At 37.8% G+C, this 24,404-nt stretch overlaps 3 protein-coding genes across 3 annotated transcripts; 2 read left to right on the top strand and 1 right to left on the bottom strand.

Moving 5' to 3' along the window:
• The first annotated feature begins 682 nt into the window (after positions 1 to 682).
• Positions 683 to 2,073, top strand: LOC149184271 (glucan endo-1,3-beta-glucosidase-like). Its single transcript, XM_089418877.1, has 2 exons — positions 683 to 826; positions 959 to 2,073. Exons 1-2 carry the CDS (start codon positions 751 to 753, stop codon positions 1,927 to 1,929), a joined length of 1,047 nt encoding a protein of 348 aa, XP_089275003.1. The 5' UTR covers positions 683 to 750; the 3' UTR covers positions 1,930 to 2,073.
• An 8,228-nt stretch (positions 2,074 to 10,301) lies between these two features.
• On the bottom strand, positions 10,302 to 15,876 carry LOC149184270 (uncharacterized). Its single transcript, XM_089415292.1, has 6 exons — positions 15,549 to 15,876; positions 15,247 to 15,435; positions 13,160 to 15,003; positions 12,364 to 13,049; positions 11,304 to 11,840; positions 10,302 to 10,656 (listed from the first exon to the last, which is right to left on the bottom strand). Exons 1-6 carry the CDS (start codon positions 15,874 to 15,876, stop codon positions 10,302 to 10,304), a joined length of 3,939 nt encoding a protein of 1,312 aa, XP_089271418.1.
• A 2,749-nt stretch (positions 15,877 to 18,625) lies between these two features.
• Positions 18,626 to 20,016, top strand: LOC149184269 (glucan endo-1,3-beta-glucosidase-like). The gene is made up of 2 exons (XM_089418876.1): positions 18,626 to 18,769; positions 18,902 to 20,016. The coding sequence occupies exons 1-2, from the start codon at positions 18,694 to 18,696 to the stop codon at positions 19,870 to 19,872; spliced, it is 1,047 nt and encodes a 348-aa protein (XP_089275002.1). The 5' UTR covers positions 18,626 to 18,693; the 3' UTR covers positions 19,873 to 20,016.
• The last annotated feature ends 4,388 nt before the right edge of the window (positions 20,017 to 24,404 follow it).

Below are 24,404 nucleotides of genomic sequence, written 5' to 3'. Positions count from 1 at the left end.
AATATATTAAATACATTGGAATATGTAATTACATATATACTTCTATAAGGTATCATATACCTTATAGAGATATATAAACCATATTAATAAATATGGTTGTGCTAATAATTAAATAAAACGAATCTGACAAGGGAGATTATTAAACTATCACAATCACCATGGCCACCACCTATCTACTCTTTACCCACCTTCCGCGTCCCAGGTTCCAGTTAAATGAATAATTGTTATTGAACATTAAATTATAATACACCTAATAATTAAATAGAACGAACATAGAAGCAAGTTCATTATGTAATTTCGTATTGAAATCTTCCCATGGTGTAAAAGTCATGCCCTAGTTAGACGTCAACGTCCTGTATTTCGAGACTTTGGCTGTTATAATCGATGGCGGCTGTTCAACTCTTGGGCTGCGACAAATTGATGAAGAAAAATGTGCAGAAACGACCGATGACATTTCATTTCAAGAGGAAAAAATGTGCCCCCTGCTCTCCTTATTGTACAACTGTGGATATAACGTACGTCAGGAAAAAATGTGCCCCCTGCTCTCCTTATTGTACAACTGTGGATATAACGTGACGTACGGGAACAATATTATCAGTGCAAACGACACAGAGCTAGTCCGATGCGGCACGGCATCGTTCTTGCCCTATCGATTTTGAATTTTCAATCCATGCGCAGACCAATCGAGCTCCTTATAAATACAACGCCCTCGCATGCTATTTATCAATCCTCTCATTTCCTGTGATAAAAATGGCAGCCTTTAAAGACCAATCTAGGATCTTCCTCATTGGATGTGTGGCCATCTTCTGTTGTTTAATTCTCGCAGGTAAATTAACATGATATTGCATTCTTTTCCTTCCTACTTTGATACATGCTTCATACAATAGGATTGTTATTCAAAGATTTAAGTTCAATGTTGTCGCTCTATTAAACTGATTTAATTGAATTCGGTGTGCAGATGGTGATAAAATAGGAGTGGACTATGGTATGGACGCAGACAAACTTCCATCTGCAGACGAGGTGGTAACTTTAATGAAGTCCAACAACATTGGGAAAACGAGAATTTACCAGGAAAGCAAAGTTGTACTGCAAGCTTTCGCGAATTCTGGTATCGATGTAATAGTGGGTGTCGCTAACGACGAACTGGAGAACATATCTTCCAGCCAAGAGTCCGCAAACGGTTGGGTTAACGAGAACATTGTGCCCTTCTATCCCGCCACCAATGTCAAATACATTGCAGTGGGAAACGAAGTTTTGATAACCCCGAACAACGCTCGGTACGTACCCTATCTTGTTCCGGCCATGAACAACATTCAAACTGCGATCCAGAACGCTAATCTGCAGAATAGCATCAAGGTCTCTACCACCCACAGGATGGATGTTAGCAGCGGCAACCTGCCGTCTAACGGAGTCTTCGTAGATGCTGTGAAGGACACGATGAGCCAAATACTCAATTTTCTGTCACAGAACGGCGGTCCCTTCATGGCGGATGTCTATCCATATTTCAGCTACATCGGCGACCCAAGCAACATTCATCTGGACTACGCTCTCTTTCAGCCCACGGCTACGCCGGTGACAGACAAAGATCACAGCTACAGCAACCTGTTCGATGCCATGGTTGATACTCTTTTGTGGGCCATGGAAGCCTCGGGGTATCCCAACATCCCGATCGTCATTGCCGAAAGTGGATGGCCTTCTGCTGGCGCGGATGTGGCCACCATTGAGAATGCTCAGACCTATAACAATAATCTTATTAAACATGTATTATCGAATGCAGGAACACCAAAGAGGCCAGGAATGAGCATCGACACATATGTTTTCGCGCTTTTCAACGAGAATTTGAAGCAAGGCGACGAGACAGAGAAACACTTTGGACTATTCAACCCTAATACTAAACAGCCTGTATACCCTGTCAACTTCTCACCATGAGTTGTGTTGGAATCCACATCACATGTGACCCGAGTCGATGCAGACAAGCCCTTATCTTCATGCAGTGCTATATGTAATCTGCAAGTGTATGGTTATTTCTAAAATAATTTGTGAACAATAAAATGTCAAGGAAGTTGAGTTTAATATCGTTTTGGAAACTGAAAGTCTTTACATTTGTTTTCAAAAGTGGCGTTGAGCGTTGAGAAATAACGCGTGTAGTTCGCCAATTATAACCATGCAGGCAGACTTCCGTGAGTCTTAACCAAAACAAATAGCTATTTCGAATTTTCTTTGAAGCTACCGTGGCAACCTAAAAATCACACAGTATTATTTTGATTTATAGTGTTTAAATTGGTTTTTTTAACCTATAAATTTAGCATTCTAAAAAAATTTTAAACATTAATTATCAAAAATTTCAAAATGCAAAAAAAAACATGGTTTCGAAATTTAGACTAACTGCGTTTATTAGTATCCATTCTACGCCTATGTAGGTGTCCAAACCATATGCCTCTGCAAGTTCTTTGAATTTACAGAGTTCTATATTTAAAATGAATGGACACGTTGGATGCGTGCGCTCGTCCGTACAGTTGGGTAGTGTTTTCGCATTCAAAGCATTATTGATGACTAATAAATTGTGTGCCTTCGGGTTTCTAAGTCTATTGTAGACCTGTGCATTTATTAGTGTAGAAATTGGTGTTCAATGGAGACCCGCTAATGTTGTTGTTTTCATGAATAAAATAATATTTTTTAAGTAAATTATTTTGAGAATATTTGATAAAATAATTATAATTAAATTTTGATTGGTTTTATTTAAATTAATTTTTTAATTGTTTATATAATTTAATATTTAATATTTTTTAAATATTTTAATTGTGAAAATTTCACTGTCAAATTTATGATTTGAATAAATATCTTTAATTAAGCAAATTATAAAAAATAAAATAAAATAGAAAACCAAAAACAAAAACTTCCCAAATTCCAGTAGGAAAAAGATTGCGCCTAGCTGTATTTGACATAGCTACAATGCGCCAATCAATCTGTTTATGCCTAACGGCTGCTTCTTGCCCCATACGGCAAGGCGTCCTACCCGGCATATCGGTTCTTCATGTGATAGAAATGGGATCCTCTAAACGCCAAAGCCTAGATCATCTTGATCGGGTGTATTGTCATCTTCTGCCGTTGAAATCAAGCCTTTCATTATCCGACCCTTTTCTTCTTAATTGCGATAGAAATTTATTTAAATTGTTTATATTAGGAGGGCTTTGACATCCTCGTATCTTTTTAATACATAGAGTTTTAAAATTATTAATACTTCGAAAAAGCAAATCTAATTATTAACATTTTTCTTTGTTTCTAGAATAATTAGTAATTAGTTTTCCCCGAGAAAAAACAAGGGAATTTTATTTAATCAAAAGCTGTTACATATTTTATCATTCTACAACAATCTAGTTCGAGTGCCACAAACAAAGGAGTCTTGTTAGAAGACTTTTGAACTAATAATATTTTAAAATAGTACCTTTACATTTTATTGGTCTTTACTTTGTAAGAGACTATAGTTTTGGGAAAATGCTTAATATTTCTATTTTTTTATTAATTTAAAAATATTTTCAAATTTTGGGTAAATATTATTTCTAATTTTTTATTGGTTGAGGAAGCTTTGATGATACCTAATTCCACTAATGTATGATGTTTTATTTTTCGTTTTTTATAATGCTTGAAATTCATTTAAACTTAAAATAAAAGTAATTTTGTTGAGAGTTGTTTCCGTAACAATCACATTAGAAACAATTTGTCGTCACGTTTCAAACCATCTAGGGTGGTTCATCTTCATCTTGTACAAGATGAACCACACTAGATCATTTGAAAAAGGTCGTTAAGTTGTTTCTAATGAGATTTTTACCGAAAGAACTCTCAACAAAAGTAATTTTGTGAGTGGCCATTGCGTTGGTGTGTGCCTTGACACTATCACTCTTATGTTAACGCTCTTCTCAATGATGCGAGAATTGATGTGGTTGCAAGTTGTTTTCATAGGCCTCTAAGGGAAGAAGGGGGCCAAGGTGGGCCAAACAAATGTTGAAATAATATTATTATGTTTCCTCGTGCAGAGGATTGACAATCTGTGGGAAAGTTGAGGTCCTTTCCATATTGAGTGCTATGATTTGACAAACGATTTGGTAATTGGTATTGTTTAGTTGTGTGGAAAGTTCACTGTGTAGAGGATAGAGTATGCGTGGGAGATTTAGGGTCTTTTGCGTAAACAGGAGTGGTAAATAAAATATGTTTTCAATTTGTTTGAAGAAAGGGTGATGTGCGGTAAAATGAATATGCAAAAGGCTTTGCCTCTCTTAGTTATGATTTAGGAATTTTTTTTGCTACTACGTAAGTAGTTTTACGAGGGTGGTTGTGCAAATATAGTCGTTGATGTAGTTGCAGGACACTATTATGTTAATGCTCTATTCAGTAAGACGAGAATTCATGTGGTTGCAGGTTGTCTGCATAGTGGTGGAGGGCTACCCCGCATATCCCCACAGTATGTAAGAATTTGCATAAATGCAACTGTCCCAAGTAATTGACTCTGCAATGGAGTCAAATCTTCATAAAATCAATGGTTTGGCCCTCTTATACAATTCCTTTGTATCAGAACCAATCACCCACCTAGGACTCTCTATCCGGTCTTTTAAACAAGACTCAAGCCTTTGTTTATGACTTTGTTAAAGTCTTCCTTTAGAATCCTTCTGTCGGAATTAAAAACCCTTCAGCAATGCACCTTTACATATCCCTTCAACTGCATACACATAACCACCTCTTATAACCTTGGTTATATATATATATATATATATATATATATATATATATATATATATATATATATATATATATATATATTAACACACATTATTACATATCGGTGCTAAATCCCTTTATAACCAATTTACAAAGGAACTTATACACATAACATACCTTTCTCCGCGTTTATATCAATTCTGCACAATCCCGGAGGTTAAACCTCATCGCAATCGGCCATCGCATTCTCACCAACCTTACTATATATGTGGTTCATCACCCCTTTGACTCTGATATGTGACTATCGGAGTCGTTAAATCTATGTTCTAGCCTTAAAAGGCTCGGCACAACAACTTATTCCAAACACACGGAATACGGGAATACAAAGGAAATCCCACTTCGGGCCATATATAGCAGAACTCAAATCTATTACAATCGTGACTATAAATATCGTCAGGTCTGGTTCATCACCGGCTCTCTGCACTATCGCTCTGACCTCTGCCTTCTCCAATTACCAATACCTTTTACCTCTGATCATCGGCTAATGGCACTTCTCTTCATCGCATGAAGTTCCGATGCGATTATATTCTCGGACCCGATAGGGATTTAAATCCGCTATTATGGAGCTTCGGGTCTGGTTATATCGCCCTATCAGAGCTCGGCAGTTCCATAGGCTGGTTCCTCTTCCACTGAACTGATGCGATGCGATATTCTAGTTCTGATTCGATCTCAGCTGTTGATCTTCCCAGATCTAATGGTTCCTAAGCATCAATCTTCGCCCTTCCACTTGTTCCTTTTACTTAGAATTTTTCCACCATTTTCAATGTTTCCTGTGGTTTTTGGGTTTTCACAAGGTTCCAGCTTTCTGTTCTTCTGCTGCTCAATTCATTCTCGTTTGAGCTTAACTCTGTGTACTCCTTCAATCACTGTCCTTTTGGACTTTAATTGCTCCTTTGAATGGATTCAAAGATCCATTATAACTCTCTATCTCGTTCTTCTGCTCTGTGCAGTTCTTCAGAACGCTGTTGTCTACTTCCGCCACTCAACTTTCTCAAAGCTTGCTTTTATGCAAAATATACCTTCATTATTTCTCTTTAGAGTTTTACTCTGCTTCTTCAAATGGATTCAATGTTCCATTGTGATTCCTATTAATCACTTTGTTCCTATGCGTCCTTCAGAATTCTTCCTGCAACCTATTGCAGAGCCTACGAATTCACAGTAATTCATTCATGAAATAATCCCCATTACACTGACACAATCAAGAACAAACTCTGTATATATTAATGTAAAAGAAAATATTACATTCGAGACTCCTCGGTCTCACACAAGCCTGATTTTCAACTATCAGTGGCCCTCTTTTTCTGACTCTGCCCATAGGCTTACTTATATGCCAGGAGTTCTGTTGGACTATCCTCGTTCCACTCCTATATCCACTGAATTGACTCGTAAATCCTCTGTCCACTATGTTCACTTCAATTAATTCCTAAAAGCTCTCTCCCGTCCTCGAATCATGCAACTGTTTCAGAGTTATAGTTGGCTTTGGATTCTTTTGGCATTACTGCAACTCATCTCCTCATTTACTCTAGAGAACTTACAATTTCCTCTCACATATCTACTTAAATTACTTAAAGGCCTAGATATTACATTAACTTGAGACTTAGGAAAACTATTTCCTAAAAATACATGACCCCCTATGGCTATTATTTACAATGATTTTCCCTTAGGTGAATGCTCCTGCATCAGACTCCCAAAGTAGAAAATATTCATGATCTCCTGATCATGTGTCTTCTGGTCTTCGTCTTCCTGGATCCCACACTTTGTTTTGTAACTGTCCACATGCTTTGTTCCCTTGTTGCTGCTGTACTTTTGCTATCTTTTGCTCCATCTTCTTCTTCTTGTCAATCAGGTTCAATTTTTGATTGATCTTTCTTCCTGTTGCTATCATTTTTCTCCATTTGAATTTCTTCATGATCAGTTGCCACATTTATTCAATCTCTGTTTCTAGTACATCTTTGGATTGGTTCATATTCTGCTTCATATTTCTATCTCCTTCTCTTTGCTTCAGGTTGTTGTTGCTGTCTTCTATGCTGACTCTTGCTTTACTTGCTTTGTTGATTTCTACCTTGCTTGCTCAAACTTTTGCTTTGCTTCCTCCAAATTTTGTTGTGACTCCTATGCTGACTACCTCCCTATCATTCTTACCCTCTTTCATGACTAAATCATGACTATTCAACACTCTTTCCAGTGATTTAACATATTCATTCCATTGATTGGATTCTTGCATATAATCTCCTTCTCTCATCTTTAAGTGGCTTAGTTGTGCCAAATCTCCTTCATCATCTGCAACTAAACCTCCACTCATAAAGAGTTTGTTAAAATTAAAAAACACAAGGCTGTTGTGTCTTATTTTCCTATGGCAACAATTCAGTTTGTTGTTTTGTTCCTTTCTCCTCCGTCAGCACATAAGTATGCTGATTAGAACTCTCAAAAGAATTCGTGAGATTGTCCATTAGCCTCTCTTCCACACCAACTGTCCTAATGATTCCTTCCTTCTCTTGCCCACCATAGTGAACTCCTTCTCTTGGAGTGTCAATCTGCTAAACTCTCATATCCATCTCCTTTTCCTTATGACTATCATTCATGACAATTCTTTGGTCTTCTGTTTTCAACAATCTATCCTGAACATCTATTCCTTGTTTTCCAACTCCCTTCTTTGAAAATCTAATTTTCTATATAACTCAATAACTTCAATTGGAGTAGATTTTGGAAATTTCACACAGTTTTCCATACCTTCCTTTGTTATGGATAGATCATCAGATGTGTAAAAACAGAATTTACGGCAGTTGAAATTACGATTCCAACACAACCCTAATACTAAACGGCCTGTATACTCTGTCAACTTCTCACCATGAGTTGTGTTGGAATCCACATCACATGTGACCCGAGTCGATGCAGACAAGCCCTTATCTTCATGCAGTGCTATATGTAATCTGCAGGTGTATGGTTATTTCTAAAATAATTTGTGAACAATAAAATGGCAAAGAAGTTGAGCTTAATACCGTTTTGGAAACTAAAAGTCTTTACATTTGTTTTCAAAAGTGACGTTGAGCGTTGAGAAACAACCCTTGTAGTTCACCAATTATTGTTGCGCTCTCTGTTAATGGCAGTGTTGATCCAACGCTCCCATGTGTTTCGTGGCATGTGGTTAATGGTAGTGTTGATCCAATGCTCCCATGTGTTTCATGGCATGTGCTTAACACTATCGATGTGTCTGTACACATGCGGGTTTTGGTGTAAGGGCAATCGTGACTCCAACAAGTGGTATGAGAGCCAAAGCACACACTTGGCTCCCGTTGAAGGGGAGATTGTTGTGCTCCTCATTAATGGCGATGTTGATCCAATGCTCCCATGTGTTTCGTGGCATGTGCTTAACACTAACGATGTATCTGTTTACTAACACCTGAGGGTTTTGGTGTAATGGAAATCGTGACTCCAACATTTATAACCATGCAAGCAAACTTCCCTGAGTTTCAACCAAAACAAACAGCTATATAGAATTTTCTTTGAAGCTACCCTAGCAACCTAAAAATCACAAAATCATTTAAAAAAAGAGTTCATGAAAAATTTTGCAGTAAGGGAAAATAATTTGTAGTAAAATAAAATTGTGATAAAATTTTGATTTGTATGGTTTAAATTTGTTTTTTTAATGTTTAAATTTAACATTCTAAAAAGTTTTAAACATTTTGATTATCAAAAATTTACTCATCAAACTTATGATTTCCATTAATGCAAAAAAAAAAAAAAAACATGGTTTTGAAATTTAGACTAACTGCGTTTATTAGTATCCATTCTACGCCTATGTAGGTGTCCAAACCATATGCCTCTACAAGTTCTTTGAATTTACAGAGTTCTATATTTAAAATGAATGGACGACGCATGCGCTTGTCTATACAGTTGGATAGTTTTTTCGCATTCAAAGCATTATTGATGACTAAAAAATTGTGCGACTTCAGGTTTCTAGGTCTACTGTAGACATGTGCATTTATTAGTGTAGAAATTGGTGTTCAATAGAGACCCGCTAATGTTGTTGTTTTCATGAATAAAATATAATATTTTTGAGTAATTTATTTTGATAATATTTGATAAATATTTTTTTGGAATTTAGTAAAAGAAAATTATAACTAAATTTTGATTTGTTTTATTTAAATTAGTTTTTTAATTATATATATAATTTAATACACTCAAAAATTTAAAATATTTTGATATAAAAAAAATTTAAAATTTTTTGATATAAAAAAATCATGATTTCAATGAATTTTCTTAAACATGTGCATTTATTCGCGCGATCGCATTTCACTAATCCTTCAAGTTAGATCCTTTCACTTTAAAGTGTCGTTATTTTCAAATGCCTTATGCCGCTGCGACTTGATCTGGGCCATTGATCTAAATGATCCAACGGCTGCTAAGTGTCACCACTTCACTTCTCGTTCTTTCTGTTACTTGGGTTTTAAGCTGTTTTCAGCGTTGTTTCTATGGGTTTCGCTTGGTCGCTTGGGTTTTTTTTTAATTGCGCACTATCCCTCCTGAGCTTTGGGTTGATCATTCTAATGGATTTAACAATTCATTAGGATCCTCCTTGTCATGTTCTTCTTTGTGTATTTGTCGAATTCCGCTCCTCTGCGTTCACGCACTCCGTCTATATATATATATATATAATCCTCTAATGCATTCAAGAATCATTTAACACTCAATCACACATTATATAGTCCTACTCAATTACTGTATATATAAATACAAATGAATAATTACAGAATGGAATCCTTCTTCCTCAGGCCCTATGTTCAATATCTGTGGCCTCAATTCATTATCTACTCTTAGGCTAAAGACACTCCAACCTACTATCTACTTTTCTCTTAACCTCTCCAACCTCTATTCATGCTTTTTAGTCTTATACTTATACAATGGGGTTCTAAAACCACTTTTTAGTTTAGATCTTTGAATCCCTCAACAAAATCCTAAAATCTCCTTCTTCTTCCTAAAACTCCTCTCTAATCCCTAGATTCATGAACTGACTCCTAAACTAAGATTTACAGTCAATTCTCAATCCCTCAATCTCTCAACTATCCTAAATCTCTCATATTCTCCTACATTCGAGAACATTTACAATAAAGCCTCACAATATTCAGTTAATTCCTATTCTCATTAAAATCACTCAAAACATTAAATAATTACATAAATGCAATACTTAGGAAACCAACATCCTTAAAATACAAGACCCCCTATTTCTACTAAAATACAATGATAATATTGAGCTGAATGCTCCTGCATTAAATATATAAGAATATAGTTGCTATTACTTGTATAGTTATTAACTATTATAAATAAATGATCTTTCTTGTTATTATTATAATAATATTGATTATACTATTATTATAATAATAATTATATTTGTATATTATTATAATAATATAATATTATTATATTATTATTATTATTATTATACAATATAATTGTTATTATTATTATTTTTATAATTTTATACTATTATATTATTTCTTTTTTTTTTTAACAGTAACGGATATCTTTTATTAGAAAAATCTGGTTTGACCAAGGTCTAAACGCCCCAGTTTTACATAGCATTCCTTTCTGTTTTCCCGCCTTAGGGGGTTCTGCAAGCTTGTAGACTGACACCTCTCCTCTGCGCATTTTCCGGCTTGGGGACAAGGATTTTCGTGGCTTTGTCTGGAACCGCAAGCCTGAGAAACGACACCTCTCAGGACTCTGCACATTTCCGTCATAGGAACAAGGATTGCCGAGGATTTATTCTTGGCACGTATTGGTTTGCTGTCCACTGTAGGCTGGAACCCTCCAAACGAGCCCAATGGCGTCGGCAGAGCCCTGTCCAGCAATATTCGTTTGTATAGTCCTCCAACCGTTCCTTTTCTGAGTGCAGTAACATGACAAAGACCAACTGATTATTTAGGTGAGATGCATATGCCTTGGAATTTTCTACGACCGGTAACTGCAATTTGACAAAGACTTCACATCTTTGTGCAGCCTGCAGATATTTATCTCATTGATGAACCAATTGCGTACTTAGATTCTGTACAACGTATTGTGGCAGCGAAGGTCATACAGCAATTTATTCTTCATGCCGAGAAGACAGCTTTTGTTGTTGAGCATGATTATATAATGGCAACATACTTGGCAGACAGGGTTATAGTATATGATGGGAAACCCTCTCGGGGGTGTACTGCCCATGCTCCGCAGAGTCTACAAACAGGAATGAACCTCTTTCTATCAGTAAAGTTCTATCATTTGCATTAACCATGATCCGGCTATTGATAGATCTGATTTTATGTAGAAAATTCCAAGCCTCCATCTTTTTCCAGCTGCTACTTCCCTGTGAGAATATATTTGCTAAGGAGTAAGTTCCCCAAATTTTACCTGTACACCTCTTGCTAAGCCCTGTATCAGATGATGTGCCGAAGATATCAGTCTTGTTCCTCTCATGCTTGTTCAGTGTGGTATGATCCTTGCTTTCTGCTTCTTATTCTGAACTGCCCTTTAGCTAAGTTATGCTATGTGACTTAGCGTTGTTACCATTGTAGTTTAGAGTTCCCGGTTCTAATAGGCAACCTTTGTTTGCCATTTCATCTGCCTCCTTATTCAGACTTCTGAGGATGTGATAAATTTTGTAGGAGGTGAAGTCTTGCAGGATTAGCTTCAGCCTATTCAGAGACTTATTGAGGATTGCATTGCTGAACTGGTCATCTGAATTGATCTTCCTAATGAGGATTTCAGAGTCTCCGAATGCTTGCCAGTCTTTGATGCCTTTATCCCGCACTATTTGGCAGGCTTTTGTGAGGGCGAGAAGCTTTGCCTGATTGTTTGTGGAAATGCCAAGCCCCCAGCAGAAATGGACCTTACTGAGATTGTCTGCAAAGTATATGACTCCACCAGCTCCCGCAGCCCCCGGATTTCCTTTGGAGGCTCCGTCAAAGAATATTGAAGTTGTGTTTTGCTTCTTCCACCAGTTCTGGAAAGCTGCTTCAGATTCTCTGATTTTCCATGAAGGAGAGGGGAGGGGAGGGGGAAGGGAGAGGGCTTTGCAAGAGGGGTGAGGGCTGTGGAGGTTCAGCCAAAGCCTTTTCAGAGGGGAGAAGGGAGGAGTCAGAGAAATGGGAGTGCTGGAGGACTGATTCTATGAGGAGGGCTTTAGCAATTGAGGCGGATTTAGCAGGAGAGCGAGGGGAATTATTGAAAATTAAATCATTCCGGGCCAGCCAAATTTCCCAGCTTACAAATTTAGGAATGGAAAGCCATATGTGAATCCACAAGGATTTATTTGGAATGGGATGAGGATAGTGATGAATCCATTCAGAAAAGAGAACAGCAATGGAGCTGTGATGGGGCGGGGGGACGGGCAGACCAAGAAGGGTTAATGTCCATACTTCTTTGGCAAAAACACAGTCAATGAACAGGTGGGAGGTTGTTTCTCCTGAGTTCCTGCACAATGCACATCTATGTGGCCCAACAAAGTTTCGTTTTGCCAAGTTGTCCCCAGTGAGCTGTTTATTCTGAATGAGGGTCCAAAAGAAGAAATTGACTTTGGGAAGTCCCTTGGCACTCCATACCTGTTTCTAGAACGATGGCGTTCTCAGCCTGTCTTTTTTGATCTGCAGGGCAGAGTAACCCAAGGATGGCGTATAAAACCCAGTTTCACCCCACCCCCATCTGTCAGCGATATTGCGGTGTATCGGCGCTGCATTTAAGAGCAGTGATTTGAGAATTTCAGTTTGGTGTTGAAACTGCGCTGGCACTGGAGGGATCGCCCATTCGATCCAATTTCCTTTGCTGTCCCACTCAGAGATATCATTCAACTTTCTTATTCCTGCATCGTGAAGCCAGTTTCTGATGTCCCGGATTTCTGCATGGGAGTTGAGAGGAGGGCTGTTCATGATGCGGTCTTTCCAGAGAAGGGTCTTCTCCCCATTGCCCGGGATGCGGTATAGATGTTTACTGAAACTGCTTATGCTTTTCCTGCAGAGATTCCAGGTGAGAGTGCCTGCTGAAGTATTATTTGCTGACAGATGCCTGAGGGAGATCCCCTGCGCATATTTTGAGATGAACATTTCACTGACCTGATGTGAAGGATCTGAGTATATTTTCCACAGAAGCTTGCATCCAAGTAGCAGATTAGAGAGAGCAGGATCTCTGATCTGGAGCCCACCATCGAGAGTTGGCCGCTTGACTAGTTCCCAGTTTGCCAGATGAATTTTATTGTGATTGCCTCTGCCTCCTTTCCAGAGAAAGTCTCGTAGAAGACAGGAGATCTGATCCGTAATGTGTTTCGGGGCCAGAAGAAAGGAGGCTTGATAAATGGGAAGAGCAGATAAGACGGATTTAAGAAGGATAATTTTTCCTCCCTTGGTTAGCCAATAACCTCCCAGGACGTGATCTTGTCTTTAATTTTGCTTATGATGCCATGCCACAAAGATCTGTTATTGACTCCGGTTGTAAGGGGTAAGCCGAGATATTTGATGCTGTCCCATTGTGCGAAGCACTCAAATCCAAGGATCTGGGCTATATTATTGAGATTATGTTGGCTCACATTCCATTCGAAGATCGAGCTCTTTCTGTTATTTATAACGGCTCCTGAAGCTCTACAGTAACATTTTAAAACAGCATTAAAATTGGCTGCGATTCTAGTGGAGGCTCCTCCTAGAAGAATGGAGTCATCTGCAAATAAGGCATGATTTATTGGGTTTAGATCATTTGCGATTCGGATTCCTGGGAGTTCTCCTGTGTTCATTTCCGCAGCCAGCTTCCTGCTAAGAGTATCTGCCATGAGAATGTACAAGAAAGGTGAGAGTGGACAGCCTTGCCTTAATCCGCGCTGAGCTTGAAAGAAGGATGTTGGGCGTCCATTAACCATGGGGGCGATCCAGGGGCATGAGATGCAAGCTTTGATAAGATTGATGAACTGAGGAGGAAAGCCAAAGGATTGTAGGACTTTGAGAAGAAAGGAATGGTTGACTCTATCGAATGCGTTAGCCATATCAAGCTTGATCAACATCCCCTTCTCTTTCCTCTGTTTGCTGGAATGGATGGCTTCCTGCACTTGGATGATATTGTCCAAGATATGTCTGCCTTTGACAAACCCCCCTTGGGCATTGGATATCAGCTTGTCCAGAAGGGGTTTAATTCTGTTTGCCAGAATCTTGGACAGTATTTTATAGGAGGCATTGCATAGGGAGATGGGCCTAAACCTACTGAATGTTTCCGGGTTGGCCTCTTTTGGAATCAGAGCGAGAAAGGTGGAGTTGGTGCCTCCCCCAATCTTGGCTTTCCCAAAGAAACCTTGTATCATTTTCAGCAAGTCTATTTTGATGATGTCCCAGCAGACTTTGAAGAAATGTATTGTGAAACCATCTGGCCCAGGGGCCTTATCTGGTTCCATTGCCCAAATAACCTTGATGATTTCTTCTTCAGAAACTGGTTTCAGTAAAGCCTGATTGTCTTCATGGGTGATGAGGTGGGGAATATGAGAGAGAAGATCCTCAATGTCTTCTTTGCTTCCTTCATGCCTTGTGCCATATAGATTTTTGAAATGGTTTTCAGCTGCAATTTTTATTTGGTCGAATTTATTATAGATCTGCCCTTCGTCATTTTTAATCTCAGTGATATGATTCCGAGATAGGCGGGCTTTGTATTGTCGGTGGAAAAAGGCAGTATTTCGGTCTCCTTCCTTTAGCCAGAGGCTGCGAGATTTAAGTCTCCAGTGCTCTTCTTCCCTTCTGCAGGATTGGTGGATGTTTCTTTGGAAGGCCGCTTCTTTATTTAAAATTTCCGGGGTAATGTTGAGCCCTTCCATATCAATTTGCAAGGTTTCTAGCTGCTGAACATCGAGTTTTCTCTGCTGGCTGGTGGGGTTATGGATTTTCCTTAGCCATTCTTTTAGAGCTTTTTTGGTGGCTTTTAATTTTTGCTCCCAAACAAAACTTGGGGATCCGTTGATGGGGATATCCCAAGTTGATTGGATCGTGTCCTTGAACCCTGCTTTTTCAATCCAAAGAGGACTGAATTTGAAGGGAATGGGGCCAAGATCTTCTTCAGGAGCCAAAAGGAGTTGGATTGGCTTGTGGTCCGAGGAGAGCTTGGGGAGAATTTTTGTTGATATGAGAATCTTTTCCATCAGCAGGGAACTTTGAATTAGAAATCTGTCCAGCCGGGCAGCGATGTGGTCAGACCCAGATCTGTTGTTGGTCCAAGTATATTTGCCTCTCACTGGGGCAAAATCAAGTAGATCCCTCTACTGGATTATTTCCTCTACCAATGGGAGCAACTGATCTCTGCTGCTGTTTCCCCCCCTTTTTTCTTTTGGCTTCATGACTAAGTTGAGATCTCCTCCCAGGACAATGTTGTTTAGGGAGTGTTGGTCTAAGAAGGCCGAAAGAGTATTCCAACAGTCTCTTTTTTCTACATAATTTACTGGAACATATAAATTGAATAAAGCTATAGTTAACTTACTTTCTAAATGCTTGAGCTCCGTGAAGATCCAGTGCTGGGTCTCATGGGAGTTTGACAGGTGAAACTGATCTTCCGACCAGAGAGTTGCAATGCCCCCCGAGGTTCCCCTTGAGCTGACTGCTATGCCGTCGTTCTTCTTCCATTTAGATTTGCCGATATCCTTGAGAGCTTGCCCATCGATTTTGGTCTCTTGGAGCAAGAGGATGTCTAAGGGTTCTATTTTCATCAGATCTTTGACGACTTCAATTTTTGGTTGGGTCCCCAGGCCTCTACAGTTCCAAGAGACTATACGCATTATTTACCTGGCGAGGGATTTGGGATTCCTCCCTTGGTGGATCTTCCTCTAGTATTTCGTCCTATAGTCATCTCTATTGTGGACTGGCTTCCTTGCATTTTGAGTCGCTCTGCCTCCTCCTCCCTGGCTGCTTTGTGGGTCTTCCTGCCTGCTTTCTTTGAGGGTCTCTCATAGGTCTCTTCATCTGAGGAGTCTGGAGGATCTGGCAATTTTTTCTTCTTTATTATATCTGCATACGAAAGCCTGGAGGGGTTGTCCTGAGGAGAGTCGGGCGATGCATCTCCGCCTCGCTCTTTATTTGTCTGTGGATCTTCGACTTGTGCTGGATTGTTCATATCCGTTTCTGGGGGTTCTGATGGAGAGGCTTCTTCAGTGCTTGGGATCTCATTCGGTTGCTGTTGTGTTTCAATTTCTTTGCTGGCTTTTCCTTGATCATTCCCTTTTGTGGCTACTTTCCCTGTTGCTTTTGCATGACCCGTTTTCTGAATTGTAGTCCATTGATCTCCTTTGTGGGGGTGGCTCTGATCTTCCGTTTTTTTCTTGCAATTTTTTGCAAAGTGGCCATAGTCGTGGCAGTGTCTGCATTTGAAGGGGATCTACTCGTAATCCAACTCTTGGATATGTGACCATCCTGCCACAGTAAGTTTTATTGCTTCGGGTAGGCCTTCTTCCAGATCTACTTCCACACATATTCGAGCACAGGAATATTGATCTTTCCTTGCGGCCTGATCAATGTATTTGCCAAGGGAGTTGCCGATGATTTGGAGAGATTTCTGACTCCAGCAGTGCAGGGGAAGATGGGGAAGCCGCACCCAAACTGGAACCGCAGAAGGAACATCTTGGGTCGGGTCGAAATCTGGAGACCATTTGTTTAAATATAGTCCCTGTGGCCCCATGAAGTATGGCCCGTTCCTGAAAATGAGACTTCGATCTTCTGCTGATTCAAAGACAAATACAAAGAAACCTTTGCCTACAAAATAAGATTTAATTCCCTCCTTGATCAGAGGGGTCCAGTTTCTCTTGATCCAGTTTTCTACAGATTTGAGCGAAGGCCAGAGATCGGTAAACTGCCCTATGAGCCCTCTATCAACTAGCTTCAGAGCTGAGCGGCAGGTTTCTTCCTCAGGGAGGGCCACCGAGGGAATGCATTCTTTTCTCTTAACGAATTTCTGTTGTTGAGCAGATGGTGGGCATTTGTTGCATGCATCAATAATTTTTTGAAATTCTATAACTTCTGGAGGGAGGGGGGGAGGATCCGCCTCCCCTTCACTGGGCATGGCTGCCAAGAGCCGCAGCTGCCGATCGCAGTGCCAGCACGGGGCGGCGCAGGGGCTAGGTCAATCGCAGTCACGGGAGGTCTTCCCTGAAAGGGAAAAAAGTGGTGTGAGTGAGGTTAAACTAAAGGTGTCCGCGGAGTTCTGATGGGATGTGGTGTATTAACGCTCGTATGATCGCACCCACCTACTATTATATTATTTCAATAATATAATGATAATCTAATATTATTATGAGCTATTCTTATTATTAATTAATATATATTAGGAGTTTATATAATTATTATAATATTTATACAGTAATATGTATAAATAATCTAATTCTTATTTATATAGTTATTAATAATCCTATATAGTTATTTATATGGTTATTAATAATCCTAAATACTGATAATAATTAACCTTATTTATACTAACCCTAAAATAAATATTAAAAATAGTAAAGCCTAAGAATAATAATAATATAAACTCCTAATAATATTATAATAATATTGATTATATTATTATTATTATTATGATAATAATTATATTTTATATAATAATAATAATAATAATATGAGTTTATATTATTAAAATAATAATAATATAATAATCATAAATATATAATTATATAAGAATATAGTTGCTATTATTTGCAAAATTATTAATTATAATAAAAAATAAATAATTGATTTTTATTGTTCTTATTATAATATTATAATCAAATATTATTAATAACTATACAAATATTAACAACCAAATTATTTCTATATATTATTATATAAATATTATAATAATAATATAAACTCCTAATAATATTATAATAATATTGATTATATTATTAATATATAATAATATAATATTATTATGAGCTATTTTTATTATTAATTAATATAGAATATAAGTCTATATAATTATTATAATATTTTTACGAGAGATTTTCTTTCATGTGATTTTCGCCGAAAAATCTCTCGTAAATTTGTTATGGATCACAGAAGCCTCAACTCTACTATTATAATATTTATACAGTGATATATAAATAATGTGGTTGTTAATATTTATATAATTATTAATAATTCTATATAGTTATTTATATAATTATTAATAATTTTAAATAATTATTAATATGGTTGATATATGTCTTATTCAAATATATTAAATACATTGGAATATGTAATTACATATATACTTCTATAAGGTATCATATACCTTATAGAGATATATAAACCATATTAATAAATATGGTTGTGCTAATAATTAAATAAAACGAATCTGACAAGGGAGATTATTAAACTATCACAATCACCATGGCCACCACCTATCTACTCTTTACCCACCTTCCGCGTCCCAGGTTCCAGTTAAATGAATAATTGTTATTGAACATTAAATTATAATACACCTAATAATTAAATAGAACGAACATAGAAGCAAGTTCATTATGTAATTTCGTATTGAAATCTTCCCATGGTGTAAAAGTCATGCCCTAGTTAGACGTCAACGTCCTGTATTTCGAGACTTTGGCTGTTATAATCGATGGCGGCTGTTCAACTCTTGGGCTGCGACAAATTGATGAAGAAAAATGTGCAGAAACGACCGATGACATTTCATTTCAAGAGGAAAAAATGTGCCCCCTGCTCTCCTTATTGTACAACTGTGGATATAACGTACGTCAGGAAAAAATGTGCCCCCTGCTCTCCTTATTGTACAACTGTGGATATAACGTGACGTACGGGAACAATATTATCAGTGCAAACGACACAGAGCTAGTCCGATGCGGCACGGCATCGTTCTTGCCCTATCGATTTTGAATTTTCAATCCATGCGCAGACCAATCGAGCTCCTTATAAATACAACGCCCTCGCATGCTATTTATCAATCCTCTCATTTCCTGTGATAAAAATGGCAGCCTTTAAAGACCAATCTAGGATCTTCCTCATTGGATGTGTGGCCATCTTCTGTTGTTTAATTCTCGCAGGTAAATTAACATGATATTGCATTCTTTTCCTTCCTACTTTGATACATGCTTCATACAATAGGATTGTTATTCAAAGATTTAAGTTCAATGTTGTCGCTCTATTAAACTGATTTAATTGAATTCGGTGTGCAGATGGTGATAAAATAGGAGTGGACTATGGTATGGACGCAGACAAACTTCCATCTGCAGACGAGGTGGTAACTTTAATGAAGTCCAACAACATTGGGAAAACGAGAATTTACCAGGAAAGCAAAGTTGTACTGCAAGCTTTCGCGAATTCTGGTATCGATGTAATAGTGGGTGTCGCTAACGACGAACTGGAGAACATATCTTCCAGCCAAGAGTCCGCAAACGGTTGGGTTAACGAGAACATTGTGCCCTTCTATCCCGCCACCAATGTCAAATACATTGCAGTGGGAAACGAAGTTTTGATAACCCCGAACAACGCTCGGTACGTACCCTATCTTGTTCCGGCCATGAACAACATTCAAACTGCGATCCAGAACGCTAATCTGCAGAATAGCATCAAGGTCTCTACCACCCACAGGATGGATGTTAGCAGCGGCAACCTGCCGTCTAACGGAGTCTTCGTAGATGCTGTGAAGGACACGATGAGCCAAATACTCAATTTTCTGTCACAGAACGGCGGTCCCTTCATGGCGGATGTCTATCCATATTTCAGCTACATCGGCGACCCAAGCAACATTCATCTGGACTACGCTCTCTTTCAGCCCACGGCTACGCCGGTGACAGACAAAGATCACAGCTACAGCAACCTGTTCGATGCCATGGTTGATACTCTTTTGTGGGCCATGGAAGCCTCGGGGTATCCCAACATCCCGATCGTCATTGCCGAAAGTGGATGGCCTTCTGCTGGCGCGGATGTGGCCACCATTGAGAATGCTCAGACCTATAACAATAATCTTATTAAACATGTATTATCGAATGCAGGAACACCAAAGAGGCCAGGAATGAGCATCGACACATATGTTTTCGCGCTTTTCAACGAGAATTTGAAGCAAGGCGACGAGACAGAGAAACACTTTGGACTATTCAACCCTAATACTAAACAGCCTGTATACCCTGTCAACTTCTCACCATGAGTTGTGTTGGAATCCACATCACATGTGACCCGAGTCGATGCAGACAAGCCCTTATCTTCATGCAGTGCTATATGTAATCTGCAAGTGTATGGTTATTTCTAAAATAATTTGTGAACAATAAAATGTCAAGGAAGTTGAGTTTAATATCGTTTTGGAAACTGAAAGTCTTTACATTTGTTTTCAAAAGTGGCGTTGAGCGTTGAGAAATAACGCGTGTAGTTCGCCAATTATAACCATGCAGGCAGACTTCCGTGAGTCTTAACCAAAACAAATAGCTATTTCGAATTTTCTTTGAAGCTACCGTGGCAACCTAAAAATCACACAGTATTATTTTGATTTATAGTGTTTAAATTGGTTTTTTTAACCTATAAATTTAGCATTCTAAAAAAATTTTAAACATTAATTATCAAAAATTTCAAAATGCAAAAAAAAACATGGTTTCGAAATTTAGACTAACTGCGTTTATTAGTATCCATTCTACGCCTATGTAGGTGTCCAAACCATATGCCTCTGCAAGTTCTTTGAATTTACAGAGTTCTATATTTAAAATGAATGGACACGTTGGATGCGTGCGCTCGTCCGTACAGTTGGGTAGTGTTTTCGCATTCAAAGCATTATTGATGACTAATAAATTGTGTGCCTTCGGGTTTCTAAGTCTATTGTAGACCTGTGCATTTATTAGTGTAGAAATTGGTGTTCAATGGAGACCCGCTAATGTTGTTGTTTTCATGAATAAAATAATATTTTTTAAGTAAATTATTTTGAGAATATTTGATAAAATAATTATAATTAAATTTTGATTGGTTTTATTTAAATTAATTTTTTAATTGTTTATATAATTTAATATTTAATATTTTTTAAATATTTTAATTGTGAAAATTTCACTGTCAAATTTATGATTTGAATAAATATCTTTAATTAAGCAAATTATAAAAAATAAAATAAAATAGAAAACCAAAAACAAAAACTTCCCAAATTCCAGTAGGAAAAAGATTGCGCCTAGCTGTATTTGACATAGCTACAATGCGCCAATCAATCTGTTTATGCCTAACGGCTGCTTCTTGCCCCATACGGCAAGGCGTCCTACCCGGCATATCGGTTCTTCATGTGATAGAAATGGGATCCTCTAAACGCCAAAGCCTAGATCATCTTGATCGGGTGTATTGTCATCTTCTGCCGTTGAAATCAAGCCTTTCATTATCCGACCCTTTTCTTCTTAATTGCGATAGAAATTTATTTAAATTGTTTATATTAGGAGGGCTTTGACATCCTCGTATCTTTTTAATACATAGAGTTTTAAAATTATTAATACTTCGAAAAAGCAAATCTAATTATTAACATTTTTCTTTGTTTCTAGAATAATTAGTAATTAGTTTTCCCCGAGAAAAAACAAGGGAATTTTATTTAATCAAAAGCTGTTACATATTTTATCATTCTACAACAATCTAGTTCGAGTGCCACAAACAAAGGAGTCTTGTTAGAAGACTTTTGAACTAATAATATTTTAAAATAGTACCTTTACATTTTATTGGTCTTTACTTTGTAAGAGACTATAGTTTTGGGAAAATGCTTAATATTTCTATTTTTTTATTAATTTAAAAATATTTTCAAATTTTGGGTAAATATTATTTCTAATTTTTTATTGGTTGAGGAAGCTTTGATGATACCTAATTCCACTAATGTATGATGTTTTATTTTTCGTTTTTTATAATGCTTGAAATTCATTTAAACTTAAAATAAAAGTAATTTTGTTGAGAGTTGTTTCCGTAACAATCACATTAGAAACAATTTGTCGTCACGTTTCAAACCATCTAGGGTGGTTCATCTTCATCTTGTACAAGATGAACCACACTAGATCATTTGAAAAAGGTCGTTAAGTTGTTTCTAATGAGATTTTTACCGAAAGAACTCTCAACAAAAGTAATTTTGTGAGTGGCCATTGCGTTGGTGTGTGCCTTGACACTATCACTCTTATGTTAACGCTCTTCTCAATGATGCGAGAATTGATGTGGTTGCAAGTTGTTTTCATAGGCCTCTAAGGGAAGAAGGGGGCCAAGGTGGGCCAAACAAATGTTGAAATAATATTATTATGTTTCCTCGTGCAGAGGATTGACAATCTGTGGGAAAGTTGAGGTCCTTTCCATATTGAGTGCTATGATTTGACAAACGATTTGGTAATTGGTATTGTTTAGTTGTGTGGAAAGTTCACTGTGTAGAGGATAGAGTATGCGTGGGAGATTTAGGGTCTTTTGCGTAAACAGGAGTGGTAAATAAAATATGTTTTCAATTTGTTTGAAGAAAGGGTGATGTGCGGTAAAATGAATATGCAAAAGGCTTTGCCTCTCTTAGTTATGATTTAGGAATTTTTTTTGCTACTACGTAAGTAGTTTTACGAGGGTGGTTGTGCAAATATAGTCGTTGATGTAGTTGCAGGACACTATTATGTTAATGCTCTATTCAGTAAGACGAGAATTCATGTGGTTGCAGGTTGTCTGCATAGTGGTGGAGGGCTACCCCGCATATCCCCACAGTATGTAAGAATTTGCATAAATGCAACTGTCCCAAGTAATTGACTCTGCAATGGAGTCAAATCTTCATAAAATCAATGGTTTGGCCCTCTTATACAATTCCTTTGTATCAGAACCAATCACCCACCTAGGACTCTCTATCCGGTCTTTTAAACAAGACTCAAGCCTTTGTTTATGACTTTGTTAAAGTCTTCCTTTAGAATCCTTCTATCGGAATTAAAAACCCTTCAGCAATGCACCTTTACATATCCCTTCAACTGCATACACATAACCACCTCTTATAACCTTGGTATATATATATATATATATATATATATATATATATATATATATATTAACACACATTATTACATATCGGCGCTAAATCCCTTTATAACCAATTTACAAAGGAACTTATACACATAACATACCTTTCTCCGCTTTTATATCGATTCTGCACAATCCCCGAGGTTAAACCTCATCGCAATCGGCCATCGCATTCTCCCCAGCCTTACCATATATGTGGTTCATCACCCCTCTGACTCTGATATGTGACTATCGGAGTCGTTAAATCTATGTTCTAGCCTTAAAAGGCTCGGCACAACAACTTATTCCAAACACACGGAATACGGGAATACAAAGGAAATCCCACTCCGGGCCATATATAGCGGAACTCAAATCTATTACAACCGTGACTATAAATATCGTCGGGTCTGGTTCATCACTAGCTCTCTGCACTATCGCTCCGAACTCTGCCTTCTCCGATTACCAATACTTGTTAACTCTGATCATCGGCTAATGGCGCTTCTCTTCATCGCATGAAGTTCCGATGCGATTATATTCTCAGACCTGATAGGGATTTAAATCCGCTATTATGGAGCTTCGGGTCTGGTTATATCGTCCTATCAGAGCTTGGCAGTTCCATAGGCTGGTTCCTCTTCCACTGAACTAGTGTGATGCGATATTCTAGTTCTGATTTGATCTCAGCTGTTGATCTTCCCAGGTCTAATAGTTCCTAAGCATCAATCTTCGCCCTTCCACTTGTTCCTTTTACTTAGAATTTTTCCACCATTTTCAATGTTTCCTGTGGTTTTTGGGTTTTCACAAGGTTCCAGCTTTCTGTTCTTCTACTACTCAATTCATTCTCGTTTGAACTTAACTCTGTGTACTCCTTCAATCACTGTCCTTTTGGACTTTAATTGCTCCTTTGAATGGATTCAAAGATCCATTATAACTCTCTATCTTGTTCTTCTGCTCTGTGCAGTTCTTCAGAACGCTGTTGTCTACTTCCGCCACTCAACTTTCTCAAAGCTTGCTTTTATGCAAAATATACCTTCATTATTTCTCTTTAGAGTTTTACTCTGCTTCTTCAAATGGATTCAATGTTCCATTGTGATTCCTATTAATCACTTTGTTCCTATGCGTCCTTCAGAATTCTTCCTGCAAATTATTGCAGAGCCTATGAATTCACAGTAATTCATTCATGAAATAATCCCCATTACACTGACACAATCAAGAACAAACTCTGTATATATTAATGTAAAAGAAAATATTACATTCGAGACTCCTCGGTCTCACACAAGCCTGATTTTCAACTATCAGTGGCCCTCTTTTTCTGACTCTGCCCATAGGCTTACTTATATGCCAGGAGTTCTGTTGGACTATCCTCGTTCCACTCCTATATCCACTGAATTGACTCGTAAATCCTCTGTCCACTATGTTCACTTCAATTAATTCCTAAAAGCTCTCTCCCGTCCTCGAATCATGCAACTGTTTCAGAGTTATAGTTGGCTTTGGATTCTTTTGGCATTACTGCAACTCATCTCCTCATTTACTCTAGAGAACTTACAATTTCCTCTCACATATCTACTTAAATTACTTAAAGGCCTAGATATTACATTAACTTGAGACTTAGGAAAACTATTTCCTAAAAATACATGACCCCCTATGGCTATTATTTACAATGATTTTCCCTTAGGTGAATGCTCCTGCATCAGACTCCCAAAGTAGAAAATATTCATGATC

The sequence above is a fragment of the Pinus tabuliformis genome, chromosome 3_2, assembly GCF_031772625.1.
Source record: "Pinus tabuliformis cultivar Carrire ecotype Pingquan chromosome 3_2, CPIR1, whole genome shotgun sequence".
NCBI lineage: Eukaryota > Viridiplantae > Streptophyta > Pinopsida > Pinales > Pinaceae > Pinus > Pinus tabuliformis.
This window is presented reverse-complemented; position numbering and strand designations above follow the sequence as displayed.